This window comes from Lynx canadensis, chromosome E2 (genome assembly GCF_007474595.2).
Source record: "Lynx canadensis isolate LIC74 chromosome E2, mLynCan4.pri.v2, whole genome shotgun sequence".
In the NCBI taxonomy this organism is placed as follows: domain Eukaryota; kingdom Metazoa; phylum Chordata; class Mammalia; order Carnivora; family Felidae; genus Lynx; species Lynx canadensis.
This window is the reverse complement of record NC_044317.1, coordinates 43,909,146-43,926,904: the sequence shown is the minus strand read 5'-3', so window position 1 is coordinate 43,926,904 and position 17,759 is coordinate 43,909,146. Positions and strand designations below refer to the sequence as shown.

Here is a 17,759-nt window from a genome sequence, read left to right as displayed (position 1 = left end):
TGGGTCTAAGTAAGTGAAGGCAAATGAGGTGGCCACGCCTTCATTGGAGGAACGAAGGCTAATGAGAGCGCTGTAAAGTAGTTGGCCCCGTCCCTACAGAGGAAACTGGGCCTTTGAGAGCTCAGAAAAGTTTGGAGGCCCCGCCTGTGCCACTGAAGCTCGTTCCGGAAGTTTTAAAATGCATCGAAGTCCGCGTCAGCCCAGGGATGTTTGAGGCTGGAGACTGCTGAATACCGTAGCCTTCCCAACTGGGATAGACTGACACCGGTGACTCCCAGAAAAACCAGGAACAGGATGTGGGAAACTCATAGGGGGCGCCTGACCTTCTCCAGGAGGAGAAGGTAACACCTGACGACTTCTTGCTAGATGAAAATGGAGAGAGATGGGAGGAATCGTAAAGGCCTAGAGTAGTAGAATGCGGCAACTCAGAAAGTCGTGTGTAGGTTTGGTCTCTGTGTCCTTTCTTGGGACACAACTGACCCTTCCTTTTCTTCCTAGTCCTCAATAGGTTTCATTATGAATATTTAAAATACACAACACTAGAGAAGAATATAACGAGCTTCCATGTACCTCTCAACAATTACTAATATTCTACCTTGTTTCATCTATACTTCTCCTCCCTCTTCTTGTTGGAGTATATTAAAGCAAATTCCAGACATCAATTCCTCCACAAATACTTCATGATGTGTGTCTTAACAGATAAGGCCTCTTTTCACGCCCAAGAAAACTAATTTCTGATTTCGTTCTCGGATTTCGGTGCGCGCGCGCGCGCACACACACACAGGCACACACACGGGGAAAAAATTAACTTTTTTGGTGTCATCTTACACCCAGACTGTTCAATTTTCTCTGCCTCAAAAAATTTGTATAAAATCAGGCTACAAATAAGGTATGCACATTGGGTTTGATTGGTTGGTCGGTCTTTTTTTTTCTGTCAAAACTTTTGTTGGCTGTCTTGGTTTCTTGAAGTTCCAAGATTAAATCAGCACTAATGAATGATTTGTTAAAATACTGGCTTTTGTTTGCTTCTTTACAATAGATGTGATAAGAGAATAGGACGCTTTTTCTTTTTTAACATTATCATTAACTAGAGTCCATACTTTGATTTTCTTAGTGTTTAAGCTCTTCTGTTCGTTCATTGCATCCAGGATACATTGCATGTAGTTGTCATATTTTCTTAGGCTTCTCTTGCCGGTGACAATTTTTCACACTTGTTTTTCATGAATTTGTTAGTTTTGAGGAGTACTGGTCAGGTATTTTGTAGAATGTTCCTCGTTTGGGATCTGCTATTTTCCTCATCATTAGGCTGGGGTTATGCATTTTGTGGGGGTGAGGGGAAATGCTGCAGAAGTAAAGTGAAGTTCTCATCATGTTGTATCAAAGGTACATTTTATCAACATAACTGTTGGTGTTAACTTTGATCTCCCAGCTGGGGTACCATTTGTCAGGTTTCTCCACTATACTTTTCTTTTTACTCCCTTTCCATGCTCTTTGGAAGGAAGTCACTATGCCCAGCCTACACTTAAGGGGTGGAGAGTTAAATTCCACCTCCTTGAGAATGGAATATTTACATAAGTTATTTGTAATTCTTCTGCACAGATTTGTCTATTCTCCTTTTATTACATCTTTTTTATCAGTATGGACTCATATTTTATACTTTGGGTTGTAATTCAGTATTACTTTATTTTGTTGCTCAAATTGTTCCAATTTTAAAATCTTAAGTCTTGGGGTGTCTGGGTGGCTCAGTCAGTTAAGCCTTGGACTCGTGACTTTGGCTCAGGCCATGATTTCAAGACTCGTGAGTTTGAGCCCCACATTGGGCTCCACACTGACATTACATAGCCTGCTTGGGATTCTTTCCCTCCTGCTATCATTTGCACGCTCTCTCAAAATAATCTTTAAAATCTTGTCTTTTAGTCTATAAATTTCCCTCCCTCTGCCTTTTTCTTCCTTCCTTCTTTCTACCCTTTCCTTCTTTTTCTTGTTTTTATGTTTTCATCAGTAATTCCCCTTACTGCATCTGGATTTTGAATTATATTTAGGCAAGTTTGCCCAACTTCTAGTTTATAGAGAACTTCACCTTCATGGAACTCATATTCTGTTTGGAAGACAATAAAGGATAAATAAAGTAGAACATAAAGTATATTAGAAGACGTACTACAGAGAAAGATTAAGCAGGGAGGGGGGGCAAGGGCCCCCCATGTTCAGTCTTGGCTAAGAGCCAAGATGAAGGGGGGGGGAACACTAAGGTGGCACATTGTAAAGCAAACATGTTAAAGACACAAAGATGTGAAATCTCCCTCATTTGTAAACTCCCTGCAACCCCGATAAAACCCCCATCTGTGTATTTTTTCTGGAACCAGGTAAGTTGGGTATAAAGTTTATTTCATTTTGGAAAAAAAATTAGCAAGAGGGAAACCTTGAAAAATTAGAGCAAGACAGCAACAGCCATTTCAGATACTAAAACATATTTCAAAATCTTTATAATCAAAACACTGTGGGGATGGCATATGAGAGTCAGACAAACAATAGGCTTGGAGAGAGTCCAAATATAGCCTGATTAATCATGGAAACTTATGAAGAGGTGGCATCTCAGATCACCTGAAGTTTTACTTTATATAGGTGGGTAGTTTTACTCTATAAATTGAAGAATAATTTACAGTGAAATGCACAGATCTAAAAAGTATAGCTAGATGGGTTCTGACACCTACCCTTATTACCTTCAACATATAATCCACTTCCAACTCTACAAAGTTCCCTTGTCTCCTCCTTGGTTGATCCCTGCTACCCACCTCTCCTTCAGAGGCAACAACTGCTCTGAGAATTTTAAGAAGTGCTATTGGGATACATGTAAAATACGACAAAATTGGTTCCATTTGGATAAATTCCAAATGACTTCAGAGATTTAGATGTAAAAAAAGGAAACTACATAAAAACTAGAAGACAACCCCCCGCCCCCCGCCCCTGCCCCGTCTCCTTGACCCTCACTCACATTGGCATGTTTGAGCTCAGGACTGTTGCTAAGCTGCAACCTCCCTCCCACCCCTGACCCCCACAAGCCCTCCTCAGACACCCACATGCTTTCCTCTCATTACCTTTACAGAGTGTGTGTGGCCTTCTATGTAAAGTTGCACCTCTTTACAGCTTGCTTTGTTTTTCTTCAGAGCAGTTACCTCCCAACATACTAGATATTTTGCTCACTTAACTTGCCAGGGGTCCATTTCCCTGTCCTAGAATAACAGCTTCCTGAAGTCTGGGACTTCTGTCCATTTCGTTCAGTGCTGGATCCTCAGTGTTTAGGGCAGGTGCTCAATGACGTTTTGCTAAGGGTGAAAGTGATGAGGGGAGTTTCAGGGGGACTTAGGGTGGGGTCCAGAGAGCCCACTGCCTTGGCTTTGATGGGATGAAAGGACAGGTGCAAGGCAATTGAGAGGAATAGAACAGCCTGTGAGGGGGACAGCAGTGTGGGTAGAGACGGTGGGTTGATATATCTGGGCGATGCTCCCTTCCAAAGGTCTTACGATGGGGTGAACAAACGAAGCTCTTGAGTTCTGTTTGGGCCCCCTTTTCATCTGCACAGTTGTTGCAGGATGCCTTGGGCCTGGACCCAGCGCAGCCGCCACTGGGGCAGGGACAGGCCCTGGCAGAGCTCCCCGGACAGGGCGGCTTGGCCTGGCTGCTCCCACCTGGGGAAAGGGGACAGTGTCACAGGGAAGGCCCGGGACTCTAGACACTCAGTGGCCTCCACACCTCCCCCCAACACCTCCTCCCCTGCCTGCACCCCCAGGTCCTGCCTGGTCCACCCAGCTCAGGACCCTGCCCCCACCATCGTGCCCCCTCTCACCAGTCCCCAACAACCCCCTGTAGCTCGGGGATTCGCTCCAGCGCTTGTTTCAGCAGGTTCTCCAGCTGCTTCAGAGCCTGTCCCAGATTCTCTTTCTGCTCCTTTTCCCGAGCTGCCCGGATCTGCAGCAGCTCTGCAGGTGAGAAACCCGGGAGGCAGTACTGAGTCCTCTGGCTCCTGGGGTCTCACAGCCAATGGGTCACCAAGTCTCCAGTCACCTAGTGTTGACCTCACCTCTCCCACACCTCTCCTTCCTCCCACTTCCTCATCTCAAGGGCAAGCCCACCATCCCCCAAGCTTCATCCCGGATACCTTCCTCCCTCCCGGACAGACCATCAATCTTCTCGGCCCATCCCTCAGCTTCCTCCCCCTTCCCCCCTTCCCTACTCACCCCCCCCAGCCTCCCTCCTATGCTCCAGTCCTCATCCTCCCATTCTGGTCCATGCCTCTGGTACATGGCAGCCAGAATGATCTTCCTAAGGCATAAACCTGATCCTTTCCCTTTCCTGCATGGAACCCTCCAAGACCCCCCAGTACCCCCAAGAGAGAGTCTGAGCTCCTCAGGCCAGTACTTGAGGGTTGGCACTATGTGACCTCTGCTACTATCAGCCCTCACCTATCCCTCTGGGCCCATTCGAGACACCACTTTCCCCCTGGAAGCCCTTCCCAGCGTTCCCCACCCCAAGGCTTCCTCCTCAGACTGCTGTAGGTTCACTCCAGCAGTGTTGCCCTGGAGACTATGACTGGGTCTAGTCCCTCTCCATAGGCCCAAACAGGCCCATCTCAGAGCAAGTACAGATCAGCATTGTGGTCAGAGCCCTTGGGCCTGAATCCTGACTCCATTCCATCCTTGCCTTCTGACCTCAGGCATGACATGTGCCCTTTCTTCAGCCACTTCTGCAGTCAGGTGTAACTGAGCCACAGGCTAGCAGGGCAGTCTGCAGACTGGGGCACTCTGAAGCAGGACCTACAAGGCTTGTTGACAGGTTGAAGGTGGGGGGGCGGCTTAGGGTCCTGGGAGGAATTAGGATGACTCGTGGATTGCTGACCTCAGTAAGGAGGGTGAGGTCACTTTTTGAGGGAAGGAAACCAGGCAGAAGAAAAACAAAACTGCTTTTCAGAACAGGGGGAACTATGCTCTGTTACAGACATGCTAAAGCCCAAGATGCCCATGAGGTGCGACGATGCTGTGCCAGTCTTAGGCTGCTCCCGACACAGCTCCCTGTCACTGGAGGGGGAGGCAGGGAGCCTGAAACTCAAAGGCCCGAAAATGGCCTCTTCCTGCTTTGCTGATGGCACCTCGGTTCATTTCTCATCAATACACCTCTTCCACCTATTTATCCTTTGATTCTGCGCTCTTTGCTTCTACCACTGGGATCCCTGGGGCTGGACAGCTCGGGCGTCCTCTCCCCATTGAGCTCGGGGGGCCAGTAGCAACCCAGCAAGTGCTAGTTGAGGGAATCTAGTGATGAACAACTTTTCCGAGTTTCAGTATTTTCATCTGTAAATTGGTCTTAATAATCTCTACCCTTATGGTAAGGACTGAAAGAGACTCCACATGTGCAGACAAAAAGATCGCAACCACACCAGAGACGCATAGCGCTTACTGTATGCTGTGCATTGTTCAGTGCCCTGTTTGGGTAACCGGACTGAGTCTTTGCAGCAACTCTGTAAGGTGCTATGATTATGCTTACTCCACTGAGGAGGAAACTGAGGCACAAAGAGATCACACAGCAGGGAATAGGTAGGGCTAAGAAGAGTTTAACTCCACAGCCTAGCTTTTAACTACTCAAGTATCCTATTGGATGGTGATACATGAGAACTTTGCAATTTGATAGGCAGTGTCACCTGGTTAGGAGTACAGACACATGTCAGACTGCCTGGATTTAAATCCTAGCTCTGCTACCTAAGCAGCCACCAAGGCCTCCTGTCTTAGTTCTTGCCTCTGTAAATGGGGCAAATGGCAGTGCTAACCCCATGGGGCTGCTGTGCACATGAAACCCGTGAACATGCTTAAAGCTGACTCAGCACACAGTAGGCACTGTGTCAGCACTGAGTGTTTGTGATTTCTTCTGGAGGCTGATGGCCCTGGGAATGGGCAGGAATGCCACTTGTGAAGGCAAGGCCTTACCCTGGGTGGATGGTCCTGGGGGCAGGCTGGTCTTCATGTGGAGCAGATCCCAGGACCGGAGACTCTGCTGGTCCTGGAGAAACAGAAGTTCCTGACGAAGAGAGGCAGCCTTTGGGAGGAGCAGTTCTGGAGCCTGGAGGGAGGGGGAAGGACAGTCATTTTGGGAGGGGGTAGGAGTGGGAAGACAGGTCCTAGGGGACAGAAACTCACCTTCCCTGCAGGCAGCCCCAATCTGTGGCTCAGCACTATGAGGCTGGAGCTCCTTGGGGACGTGGGATGCAGCTGGTAGATGGATGGCAGGACCGTGGGCAGGGGCTGTAACCTGGAGGGAAAGTCCAGGTTGGGTGGGGCACTGGGAGGAGGCTTGGGTTCCAGAGGTTCCGGGGGCTGAGAGGTGGGCTCAGGAGGCCCAGGAACTTGCAGGTGGGTCTGGGGACTAGGATTCCAGAGTTAGGACTGAGGACTTGTGGGCGAGGTCTGGCAGCTTGGGAACACTGGGGGCCTGGGATTATTTTTTTGGAGTAGAATCAGGGAGTGATAGTCATCGGTGGGAGGGGATATAAGGGGTGGCTCCAGTCTTACCCTCCAGGGCTGTGCCGAAGCAAGGTGTCCAACAGAAGGTGGGGAAGATGCCGGGCTTCCTCCTCCAGACAACGAAGCAGTTTCTGGGACTGTGGTGCCACCGCTTCAGATGTGGGGACCACTTTTCGCTGAAGCAGAGCCAGTACCTGTGGGGAAGGAAAGGGATGGGAAGGGCAGCCTGGAGCCACCCAGCCCCATCTGTAGGAGCCCTAGCCCTACCCAGACCTTGCCTCAACTCCCGTCTCACCTCTGCAGGGCTCCGGCACAGGCGCGTCTTGCTGGCCGAGTTGCCTTTGATGAGCAGGCGGATCTGTTCCTGTGTCTCCTCCTGGGTAACCATGAGGCCACTGAGATGGGCTGCTTTTACTTCCTACCTCCCAGCTTCTGGCCCTGCCTGCCCCTTTGTACAGGTCCTGCTTCCTCTTGGAAGACTCATCCTGGGCCCCTCCCCACCACCAGAGGCCCAGTTCTGGATCCTAAGGCTCCCAGCCTCTCTCTGGCCCTCCACGCAGCACTGCCACTTCCCCTGAGGCCCGCCTCTCACCACCAGCCGGCGCCAGTGCAGGATCCGTTGCTGTTTGGCCTGTAGCTCCTGTAGCAGAAGCTGCCGGCGCCCAGCCACCTCCTCCAGCTCCTGGCTCTGAGCACGCAGGGCCTTGAGCTCTGCCCACAGGCCACAGCCTCGGAGTCCCAGCACCAGTGCCTGCCTGGGGCGCAAGCAGAAGAGAGCAAGGGAGAGGAAGGTGACTAAGACTCATAGTGGAAGAGGGAAATCAGATCTACGAGGATGCACAAGGAGCCACAAACACGGAGACAAACCAGAAGAGCAGGGAGGCAGAGCTGGGAGCCACAGGGGCAGAAAAAGTCCAGTATTCTGAGACTTCTGGGAGAGAGATGGCCTAGAGTCTCTGCTGAGAGAGCCCCCTCACCTCTCGCTGGATTCCAGGGCACATTTCTTCACCTCCTCCATCAGGCCTTGGAGGCGCTGGGTCAGGATTTGATGCTCCTTCAGCAGGGGGCCCCGCTGTGCAATCAGCATACCCACGTCCCGCCAGCCCTCCTGGGGCAGGGGTATAAAGTCAGGGTGGGTATGATCCCTGGGGGTGAGGGGATTAACTGGGGCTTGGGATGGGAAGGAGATGGAATCCTGGGAAGGATGCCTGGGGGTCACCTGGATGAGATGCACCATGGACGGCAGGGCCCGGCTGGAGTCTGGCTGGTCTGGTGCCTGGGACCTGGAGGTGGGATAAAACTGCTGAGGGAGGAGCCCTCTCCCCTTCCTGAGTTCTCAGGGATGGCCAATGTCAGCCCACCTGCCAGACTGATCATTGGGCTTCAGCTCCATCCCCATCAGCAGGTGACTGTGCCTGGCCCTGAGTCTTCCGGCTTAGCCATCCCCTGGCCCTGCCCGACCCTCAGGAGCACTCCACTTCACACCTGGTTATCTCCGTATCTTGGAGCCCATCTGGACTGCACAGGGACCGAATCTCTGCCTCCCGCTCCTCAGCCAGGTGCTCCAAGGAGGCCAGGATGTGGCCCGGAGGATGGTTTGTCAGTAGTGTCTAGTGGGGGAAGGGTAGAGTAGGGCTGGATGGGTGTAGGGCTGTGAGCTAGGACCCATGGTGATGAGGCAGGGATCAAGAGTTAGGTTCTGGCACCCTGAGGTTCGCTCATGGGGCAGAAGGTGTGGCCTTTCCTGAAAGCCCCCCTCACCTCCACTGAGCTAAGCCACTGCTGGTAGGAAGCTCCAAAGTGGTCATCTCGAGGGGTTCTGCAAGGTTAGGGAAGGGGACAGAGAATATTACAAGATCATGTCAACACTCCCTCTACTGATTACCACTACCCCTAAGGTGGGGGCTATTGTCCCTATTTTAAGGATGAGGAAACCAAGTCCATCAGGAGTCCATGCCTCCTAGACTTGAGTTCCCTGCTTATACCAACTAGCTAGACTTAGGGCCTTTCACATGTGCTATTTGTCTAGAATACTCTCTTAACCTTTTACCCTCGCTAAGCCTCCTCACCAGAGAATCTGTCCTCCCTGACTCCTTAGCTGAGTAGTGTCTCCTTTGGGTACCTGGAGTTTCTCAGGCTTCCCCGCCTCCAACATCCCTAACCACCTGGTTGTCACTATCTGTGATGGATTTGTCTCTTCCTTGTCCCAGCCTGGGAGCCGTCAGGGCAAGATCTGCAGCTGACATAGTCCAGAGGCTCAGTGGCTGAGGAATTAACAGATAAGTGACTCCCCCCTCAAAGCCCAGGTTCTTGGCAGGGTCTGTGGGGCCTGGATGACACTCACAGGATGCTGCCTCCCTTGGCCTGAGGAACTAGGAGGTTCTGCAAAAATTGGGTCCGGAGGGTACAGGCTGTTCGGACATCACCCTGGGAAAAAGAGGATGGGGCATGAGAGGAACCCAGACCGACCCACCCACCCACCTGACCCCAGACTCTCCACCTCTTTCCCCATGGCCCAGGACTCTTACCAGGACCACAGGCTCCAGTCCCAGGGATGCTGATGATAAGGGTCGAAAGGTTATATCTACTGTGGCCTTCCTGGAGAGAAAAATACAGTTGGGGTGGGGGTCCCTGGGAGAAGAGAGCTAGGAGAACAGATATCTGTGTCTCCTCCTGCTGCAAGGCTAGTCACAGGGATCAGTGAGCCTGGATCTCAGGGGCCACCTCTAAAATTAGACCACTGTCATCTCCTGGCTGTATTAGCTTCCTCACTGGCCTCTGCTCTTGGCTCCTGTGGTCTGTTTCTATCTAGTAGTTAACGATCCTGCTAAAACCTGACACGTCATGTCACCTTTCTGCCCCAAACCCTTGAAAACAATGTGTTTTCCCACCACATTCAGAATAGCAACAGTGGGTATCAGAAACTCTTTTAAGCATTCTGCGTGATTTGACTCATTAATTATCATACTTACCCTATACAGTAGGTTTAACATTATCCCCATTCTACAGTGCTTACAAACTGAGGCACAGAGAAGTTAAATCATTTGCCCAAGTTCATAGAGAAGTGGACAAGCTAGGGCATGAACCCAGCCTCAGAGGAAAATTCCGATGCTTCCATAGCACTCTGTCCCTGTCTCTGACCTCATCTCATGCTCTTCCTTTTGCCTGTGGAACTTAAGCTGAACTGGCCTCCTGGCTGTTCTTCCCACATGCCAAGCTCAGCACCTCTGCTCTTGGTGCCCCTCTCCATGGAGATTCCTCCCCCAACACAAATGTCACCTTCTCAGAAAGGTCTTCTCTGACCATCCTACCTAGAGTAGCATCTCCCTCTCCCGTTCTCCACGCTACCCTTTTTATCATAGCATTTATGTCTCCCTGCGATTATAGAGTTTGCTTCCTAATTTACCATCTCTCTCTTCTGCATCAGAGTATAAGATCCATGAGGGCAGGGACTTATCCCTTATTTACTGTTCTTTCCCCAGAACATTCCCTAGGTATACAGCTGGCACCATTCTAGGCACTGGAAATGTAAGTGGCTAAGGTGACAAAATTTCTTGGCCTCACAGACTTTAAATCCTAAGGAGTGGAGCTCAGAATTGTGGAACCCAAGAAGGGGTCAGAGTCTCTAAGGAAAATGTCTGTGCACCTGGCCTGGTGAACGCTGGTCCCTGGGAACCTGAGGCCTACCTCTCTATGTCCTGCAGACGCTTCAATTGATTCTGTAGCCGCTGCACGGGATCTTGAAGCCCACGCTGCTGTCTTCGCATGGCCCCAGCTTGGGCCCGGAGGAGGAGAGCACGACGCTGGGTGTCTTGAATGCTCTGCAGGGCCTGCTCCATGGCCATGTCTGTAAGAGAAATGGGGTGGCCATCAGCACTGCTGCTCATCTTCTCAGCCCCGTAGGTCACCCTGAGCCTCGGTCTCTCGCTCCATCAGCTCCAGGCTGCTCATCTTCCCAGCCCCATAGGTCACCCTGAGCCTCGGTCTCTTGCTCCATCAGCTCCAGGCTCTGGTCTAACTCCTGGATCTCTGCCCGCAGGCGAGCAACAGTGGCTTCCAGCTCCAACTTCCGACGGGCCTGGTGGGATCAGGTACAGAGTCAGGTGCATGGCCTGGCTGGGGCTTGGCCTGGCTGCCCTTTGTGGAACACCAGTCTCCTCACCTGCACAGGTAGGTGGCAGGGGTTTTTTCCTAAGCAGTTTCTGTGTCTGATTCTCTAGGCCCAGAAGAACACTAGGGTACCATCTGTCTTCCTCCTTCCTCCTGGGATTGCCTCACCTATCCTCTTAACCTGTTTCCTGTCTCTGCACTGATGACACTACAGCTGTGCCCTAGTTCTCATCTCCCCACGAAGAGCCAAATCTAGGAGTCCCAAGGTCTTCTGGAATCCTCCCCCAGATGTCACCTGGGCCTCTTGCGCACAATAGGTCCTCCATTGGCCTCAGTATATCTCCTAAACCAGTCCCTTCTCCCATCTCCCCTCATCAGCTTTGATGCCTCATATCCACGTCCCCTCAACATCCAGCTCATGCCTGTCTCCCCTGGACTGTAAGCCCTGAGTGTCGAGATCAGAGCTGGCAGATCAACCCAGCATCCCCAGCATTACACAACACGAAGCTGGGCCTAGAGCAGAAATCTACAAATCCTCTTTTTGGATGGAAGAAAATCTTATAATACATGCTTCTCACCTCTGGACTGTCCTGGTGGCCATACCTGAGGAAATGAGGCCAGAGTTAGCGGGTGACGGGACTTCCAGGGGGAGACAGGAGGTGTGAGGCTACGGGTGAAAAATACAGCTGGATGGGAGTAGGGAAAATAGGAAGGAATAGCTTTTAGAACCAGTTACCAAAGTAAGTTTCCTCGGATCTTCTTGACATTCCTACAGTGGAGAGGTAGAAGGAAGAAGTGTTACTGTGAGGTTTGCCTGTGTCCCCTCCCCTGTCACGGCCTCCCTCATGCAGCCAGGCTCACCTCTGGCTATGCACATGCCGCAAGACATAGGCCCAGATGTCGGCCCCCTGGCCCAGACACAGTCTGTGGAGACAGTGTGTAAGGGTATGCCTGGGGCATCACAAAGGTTGGGGGATCCTTATTCCCAGGGTGGCAGTGGTGGGGAAAGTCTTTACTAGGGAAATGTCGCTTCTGGGGGGAATGGGGATGTGTCCACAGTGTTTGGGGTGAGATATTCCTTCCTGGGGAATTCTTGGTCACTGAGTTGTGGGCTTTTCACTGGGTGTGGATATTCTCATTCCCCCGGGGGCGGGGGGAGGGGGGTGCGGAGATTCCTTTCTCTGGGAGAGGGCTATCGCTGGTCACTTCCAGAGGTGGGAGTGGAGAGTATACTGCCAGGAACTGCTCTCTCATTACCAGATATGGATCATCACCCTTCTAGATTCAGTCTCCAGTGGGGTGGTCTTTGCTGACCTGGAGTCTCCTCACTGGCTTGGGACGGTAGGGGTGGTAGGTGCTGTAGGGACAGTCTTGCTCCAAAGATCTCACTTCTACATAGTTTGGGGGCTTTACTAACTCTCAGAGGATCCTCACTGGTGCCTCGCCCTCACTCTGGGTGGTCTCACGGGGTGGGGGGTGGGAGTGGGGGGGGGTCTTCACTTAATCCGGGATCCTCTTCCCAGATATATTACTGGGTGTGTGGGTGGGTAAGGGGGACGCCCTCGGGGGTTATTCTCATTGGGGGCAGAGGTGGGGAAGACGAAGGAGGGTCTTCAGTGAGGGGTGGGGTTCTCACCCCCGGAGACTATCTCTAAGGTATGGAGTCCTCACTGTCAGAGCGTCCCTCACCTGCGCAGAGTTGACTCCGGGGCCCGGGCTGCCGCGGGCGCCCCCATCTCTTCCGCCGCCCAGCAGCCCAGTTCCCGCGCTTCCTGCACTGACTCCATGTCAGCGCGCCGCGGCGGCCGCTTCCCGCACCCTCTTCAAGTGTGGCGCCGGCCTCTGGCGTCACGGGCGCGCCGTCAGTGACGCCATCGGTTGCCAGGCAGACTGGGGCCTCGAGGCTCTTCAGCGTCGCGGAGCAGTCCTGCGTGTCTGGCTCCTCCTGGATGGGTCCCTTCGAGTGAAGACGAAAGGGGTGTGGAGAAACGGTGAGGCCTCTTCGCTTCCGGCCTCCTCCCGCTCACTACCAAGTGTCCCCAAGAGGCAAAAGGTCTCAAATGCCTCCCTCGATTTTCTTGACCAAATGGGACTTTCATCCTTGGAGGTCAGGCGCGGAGATGCCAAACTTATGCTCTTTGATTTCAGAAACAGAGTGTTTCCGGTCTGAGGGATAGGGGGCCGATAGCAGGACCCTAATATTTCCCTGGCATGCATTCTTCCAGGTATTCGTTCGTCTTTACCATTCCATACATAACATTCGTGAGCCGACGCTGCCGACCCTGCCCTGGGGACATCGCGGTGGAGGAGACTGGTCCAGTCCCGTGTGGAGCTCACAGTTCAGTGGGGGAGTTAGACGCCTCACCACCACCAGGTAGGGATGGTAGAGTATAAACTGCAGGACTGGGTCACTTGGGGACACAGGGAGTGTGCGAGGTCTGTCGGCCGCCCCTGAAAGCACAGGATACTGGGGCTGGGGTTCTGGAGAGCCCACTCAGCCTCAGACAGGCCCCCGAGGAATGGCAACATTCAGGGACCTTTTACCGAGCATGCATGCCAGCTCACTACTCTGTCCTCGGTGTCCAGTATAAAGCCTAAGTCTCTAAGTAGTTATTCAATAAACAAATGAGGGGAGAGGTGGTGGGGTGAGAATAAAGCTGGGGACTGAGGGACGAGGGTGGGGCAGGATGAGGTGTGGGGGTCGAGGGCAATGGTGGGTGAAGTAGGGATGCGGAGAAGAGAGGAGGACACTGAGTGGGTCATGAGACTGATTGGCTGTAGAGGGCGGGGTATCCAGAGTGAGGTCCCAGCTCTGGGCTGGGGATTAGATGGAGCAGACCTTGAAATGCTGATGTGAGAGAAGGGACAGCTTTGGGGGAGATGGTGATAACAATGTGGGTGTGAGGAGTTAAGGGGACATCCAAGGACTGGCTGAGTCACTGGCCCAGGGACAAGGGGACATGGCATCACCACTGAGATAGCACATTTCGGGGAGAAGCTGAGTCCAGCTTCTAAGTGCTTCATAAGGGCTGAGAAGCAGAAGGGGGTGCCAGGGGCTGATGTAATCCAGGTGGATTTCCTGGAAGAAAGATTAGCAGCTACTGCTCCACAATGCTTAATTCTCAAAAGGTGCCGTTTCTCTCGAACATTGCCAGCCTTCTGCCTTTTGTAGGGTGTTTTGCTATTAAAAAACAAAATCAATTAGCATGTCTGCCATTGGTCTATGAGCCTCTCCAGGGGCTTTAAAAAGTACTGTCCAAATGTCCATCGACAGATGAATGGATAAAGAAAATGTGGTATATATATACAATCGAGTATTACTCAGCAATCAAAAAGAATGAAATCTTGCCATTTGCAACAACGTGGATGGAACCAGAGGGTATTATGCTAAGCAAAATTAGTCAGAGAAAAACAAATATCATATGACTTCACTCATGTGGAATTTTAAGATACAAAACAGATGACCATAAGGAAGGAAAGCAAAAATAATATAAAACAAGGAGGGGGACCGTATATGAGACTCTTAAATACAGAGAACAAACTGAGGGTGGGAGGATGGGCTAAATGGGCAAGGGGCATTAGGGAGGACTCTTGTTGGGATGAGTACTGGGTATTATATGAAGGGGAAGAATCACTGGAATCTACTCCTGAAATCATCATTGCACTCTATGCTGACTAACTGGGATGTAAATTAAAAAATAAATAAATGAAATTTAAAAAATTAAAAAAAGAAAGTACTGGTTGTTAGGAGAACGAAAAGATAAATCACAGACTGGCAGAAAATATTTGCAAAACATATACCTGACGATGGACTTGTATCCAAAATATACAAAGAACTCTTAAAACTCAACCATAAGAAAACAAATAATCTACTTAAAAATAGACAAAAGTTATGAACAGATATCTCACCGAAGGAGATGTACAGGTGGCAAATAAGCACGAAAAGTTGCTAATACCATGTCATTAAGGAATTGCAAATTAAAACAATGAGATAACTCTACCCACCTATGAGAATGTCTAAAATCCATTTAAAAAAGTGGTACCAAATGCTTTCGAGGATGTGGAACAACAGGAATCTCATTCATTGCTGGTGGAATGCAGAATGATACAGCCACTTTGGAAGACGATCTGAAAAGATCGTCTGTATGATTACAAATATATAGCATTCTAGAAAAGGCAAAACTAGATCAATGGTTGCCAGGAGATCATGAGGTGGGGGATAGGGATGGAAAGGTGAGGCTCGGCATTTTTTTTTTTTTTAAGTTTATTTATTTATTGTGTGTGAGAGAGAAAGAGAACACAAGCGGGGTAGGGCAGAGAGAGAGAGGGAGAGCCAAGAATCCCAAGCAGGCCCCATGCCATCAGTGCACACCACTGTGAGGTCATGACCTGAGCCAAAATCAAGAGTTGGATGCCTACCCAATTGAGCCACCCAGGCGCCCCGAGGCTTGGCATTTTTAGGAGCGTGAAACTATTTTGTGTGATACTGAAATGGTGGGTACATCACATTATGCATTTATAAAAAGCCACAGAACTGTATAATACAGAGTGAGTCTTAATGTGAAGCATAGATTCTAGTTAATAATGTTTACTCTTGGTCATCAGTTGTAACAAAGGTACCTGCAAGATGGTAATAATAATAAGGGAAAATATGTGTGGAGGGACAGGAAGTATATGGGAACTTTCCTTTCTTTTTGTGTAACTTTCTGTAAGCATAAAACTGCTCATGAAAAATAAAATCTATTAAAAAAGAGAATTGGCTGAAAGTTGGAATATTATCTAATGAAACATCTATAACCGTGACCTAATGGTAACTAATCAGATACACCTTGACTGAAGCTATGGCATAAAAGGATTCTGTATGTTTTGGAAGAAAGGCTAAAACCAAATAAGAGATAACTACTACAGTTTCCCCTCCAACTCTAAAGAAATGCCACCCGGAAATTATTAGAAACATCCACTCAAGCTGCTTATGTGACCATCTCCCCGGCAGTCACTGATGAGCTTCTCACCACTCTCCTCCAGTCTCTGTGCTGTGGCTTTGTAATGTGTCAGCTTGACCAGGCTGAACGAACTGTATCTTGGAATTACCTTCTCTGTATGATTTCAATTAGGATGGACCCATAGAGAGCCTTGGGCAAGATTTGGTGGGCAGAAGTGAAGCAGCTGCCGTTTTGTAGATCACACAGGTTGTCACTGGCTGGCTCTGCTGGGTCATCACGTTTGCACAGGGCAGCAGCCGGGCCAGCAATTGTTTCACCTTTTCCTGGATCTTCCTCCCAGCTTCTCAGCTCCTGGGCCAGGTGTGGGTTTATCTCCGTAATGAAGGATGGCAGCTGTTCCTGTGGACGTTCACACCACCAAGGGCAGAGGCCCCCTTGTCGAGTTTCTCCCCACTTTATGTCTGTCTTCCTTTCCTAACTGCCTGCCCTGTGCACTTCAAGTGCCAGCATCAGACCCTAAGACCACAATGTTAGGGACTGCTTCATAACTCCAATTGCATAAGGTTAAATCCCAGTTCATCTGCCTATCTATCTATCCGTTCATCTATCCATCCCCCCAGTGGGTCAGCTTCTCTGATGGAACCCTGATACACTCTGTAAGCAGAGACTCTGGATGCCTGTGGAATTGCTGTTACCTCAAGCTGTCGTTCACGGAGGAAGTTGCAGTGGCTTTCCTCTTCCTCTCTTACATAAGAAGAGGATGTTTTTGTCTCCACCCTCCAAAAGGCTGATACAAAAAGGTGAGATTGGCATCTTACGGAAGAAATATAAGTCCCCTCTGTACCCCTACTGTGTTCGGTCTGTTCAATATACTTGACAAAATAATTATCATCACCTGTATTCTGCTCCTGGTCCCTGTTTGACAAGCTTCAAGCTTTCACATTAGTGTCTGTAATTTGCTGCTGTATTACAAGGTGTTCAAAGACCAGCATTCTCCAGGGGCTTGTTAGAAATACAGAATCCCTTGCCCCGCCACTCCTGGACTTACTGAATCAAAACATGCATTAAATTTTTTTAATAAACAATTTTTTTAATGTTTATTTATTTTTGAGAGAGAGAGCGAGAAAGCGCACATGAGCTGGGGAGGGGCAGAGAGAGAAGGGTACAGAGGGTCCAAAGCAGGCTCTTTGCTGACAGCCGAGAGCCCGATGCGGGGCTCGAGATCATGACCTGAGCCAAAGTTGGACGCTTAACCAACCGAGCCACCCAGGCGCCCCCTAAACATGCATTTTGATCAAATCTATCAGTGATTTGTATGCATATTAAAGCTTAAGAAGTGTCATCTATAGGACACTACTTTTGGGGGATAAAACCTTCTTTAGTAGCATTAATACCCAGAGATGGATTCTTATCATTTGCCTCTTGGACATAGTGTTTTAAAATTTGTGATCAACATCTGGCACATTTTAGACTAGCCTGTCTCTAATTTCCTACTAACAATTGACCTTTTATGACCATGTCAACTGAAACATCAACTGGACCAGGTGAGAGACCCAGAAGGTGAGTCTTGGAAGATGAAGAGCTGGAAAGATTTGGCAGAAGTCACTAAGGACTACTACATGCCCAAACGCAACAACTCTACACCATCAAGTGTGTCCACATCCATTGAGTAAAAGTACAGAATACACATAGAATTTGCTTACGGCAACATGAGTTTGGTGGTTTCTTTCAGGGATGGAGGGAGGGAAGAAGAGAACAGAGGAGAAGGGGGAGGCATTTAATTTGTACATACAACATTTAATTTTCAAAAAGGAGATCTGGTGCAAGTATAGGAAAATGTTTACATCTGCCAAATGTGGATGTCACACGGGGGCTAGACTTGTTCTTCACAGTTTGTAGATTTGAAACACTTATTTAAATAAATTATGAAATTAAAAGTTAAAAAAAAGTGGGAGGAACATTCTGGGTGTTCTGTAGATGGTGGATCAGAGGAGGAGACAGGCCAGGGCCAGTAACTGGGGCAGGCGATGACAGAGTTGAGGTTTAGCAGAGGGCTGGTGGGAGAGATGATTGGGCTGAGTGGAGGACACTTATCCTTAGGTTAAGACCTTTCCAGAGAGGAAGATAGTGTTCTCACTGGGGCATTACCTGTCAAGGCTCCCTCCTTCCCATCTCTGGGATTTTATTCCTGCTGTGC

At 49.8% G+C, this 17,759-nt stretch overlaps 1 protein-coding gene and 1 long non-coding RNA gene across 2 annotated transcripts; one reads left to right on the top strand and one right to left on the bottom strand.

Annotated features, from left to right (window-relative positions):
• Positions 1-106: 106 nt before the first annotated feature.
• On the top strand, positions 107-17,326 carry LOC118517778. Its single transcript, XR_004908363.1, has 5 exons — positions 107-341; positions 10,549-10,679; positions 12,845-12,993; positions 16,183-16,362; positions 17,107-17,326. It is a non-coding gene; the product is annotated as an uncharacterized LOC118517778 (long non-coding RNA).
• On the bottom strand, positions 1,976-12,463 carry HAUS5 (HAUS augmin like complex subunit 5). Its single transcript, XM_030298063.2, has 19 exons — positions 12,309-12,463; positions 11,481-11,543; positions 11,356-11,388; positions 11,198-11,222; positions 10,482-10,587; positions 10,197-10,356; positions 9,038-9,107; positions 8,854-8,936; positions 8,271-8,328; positions 7,995-8,119; positions 7,729-7,792; positions 7,487-7,617; positions 7,102-7,264; positions 6,805-6,885; positions 6,558-6,703; positions 6,186-6,297; positions 5,976-6,108; positions 3,845-3,977; positions 1,976-3,686 (listed from the first exon to the last, which is right to left on the bottom strand). The coding sequence occupies exons 1-19, from the start codon at positions 12,404-12,406 to the stop codon at positions 3,569-3,571; spliced, it is 1,902 nt and encodes a 633-aa protein (XP_030153923.1). The 5' UTR covers positions 12,407-12,463; the 3' UTR covers positions 1,976-3,568.
• Positions 17,327-17,759: the final 433 nt, after the last annotated feature.

Bases quoted from the DNA above. Each gene is read 5' to 3' on its own strand.
- HAUS5 (XM_030298063.2), bottom strand. From the start codon at position 12,406: ATGGAGTCAGTGCAGGAAGCGCGGGAACTGGGCTGCTGGGCGGCGGAA. The intron at 8,329-8,853 runs GTGAGTGTCATC...CTAACCTTGCAG, and splicing joins GCCAAGGGAGGCAGCATCCT to AACCCCTCGAGATGACCACT. The intron at 6,886-7,101 runs GTGAGAGGCGGG...ATGGTTACCCAG, and splicing joins TGCACTGGCGCCGGCTGGTG to GAGGAGACACAGGAACAGAT.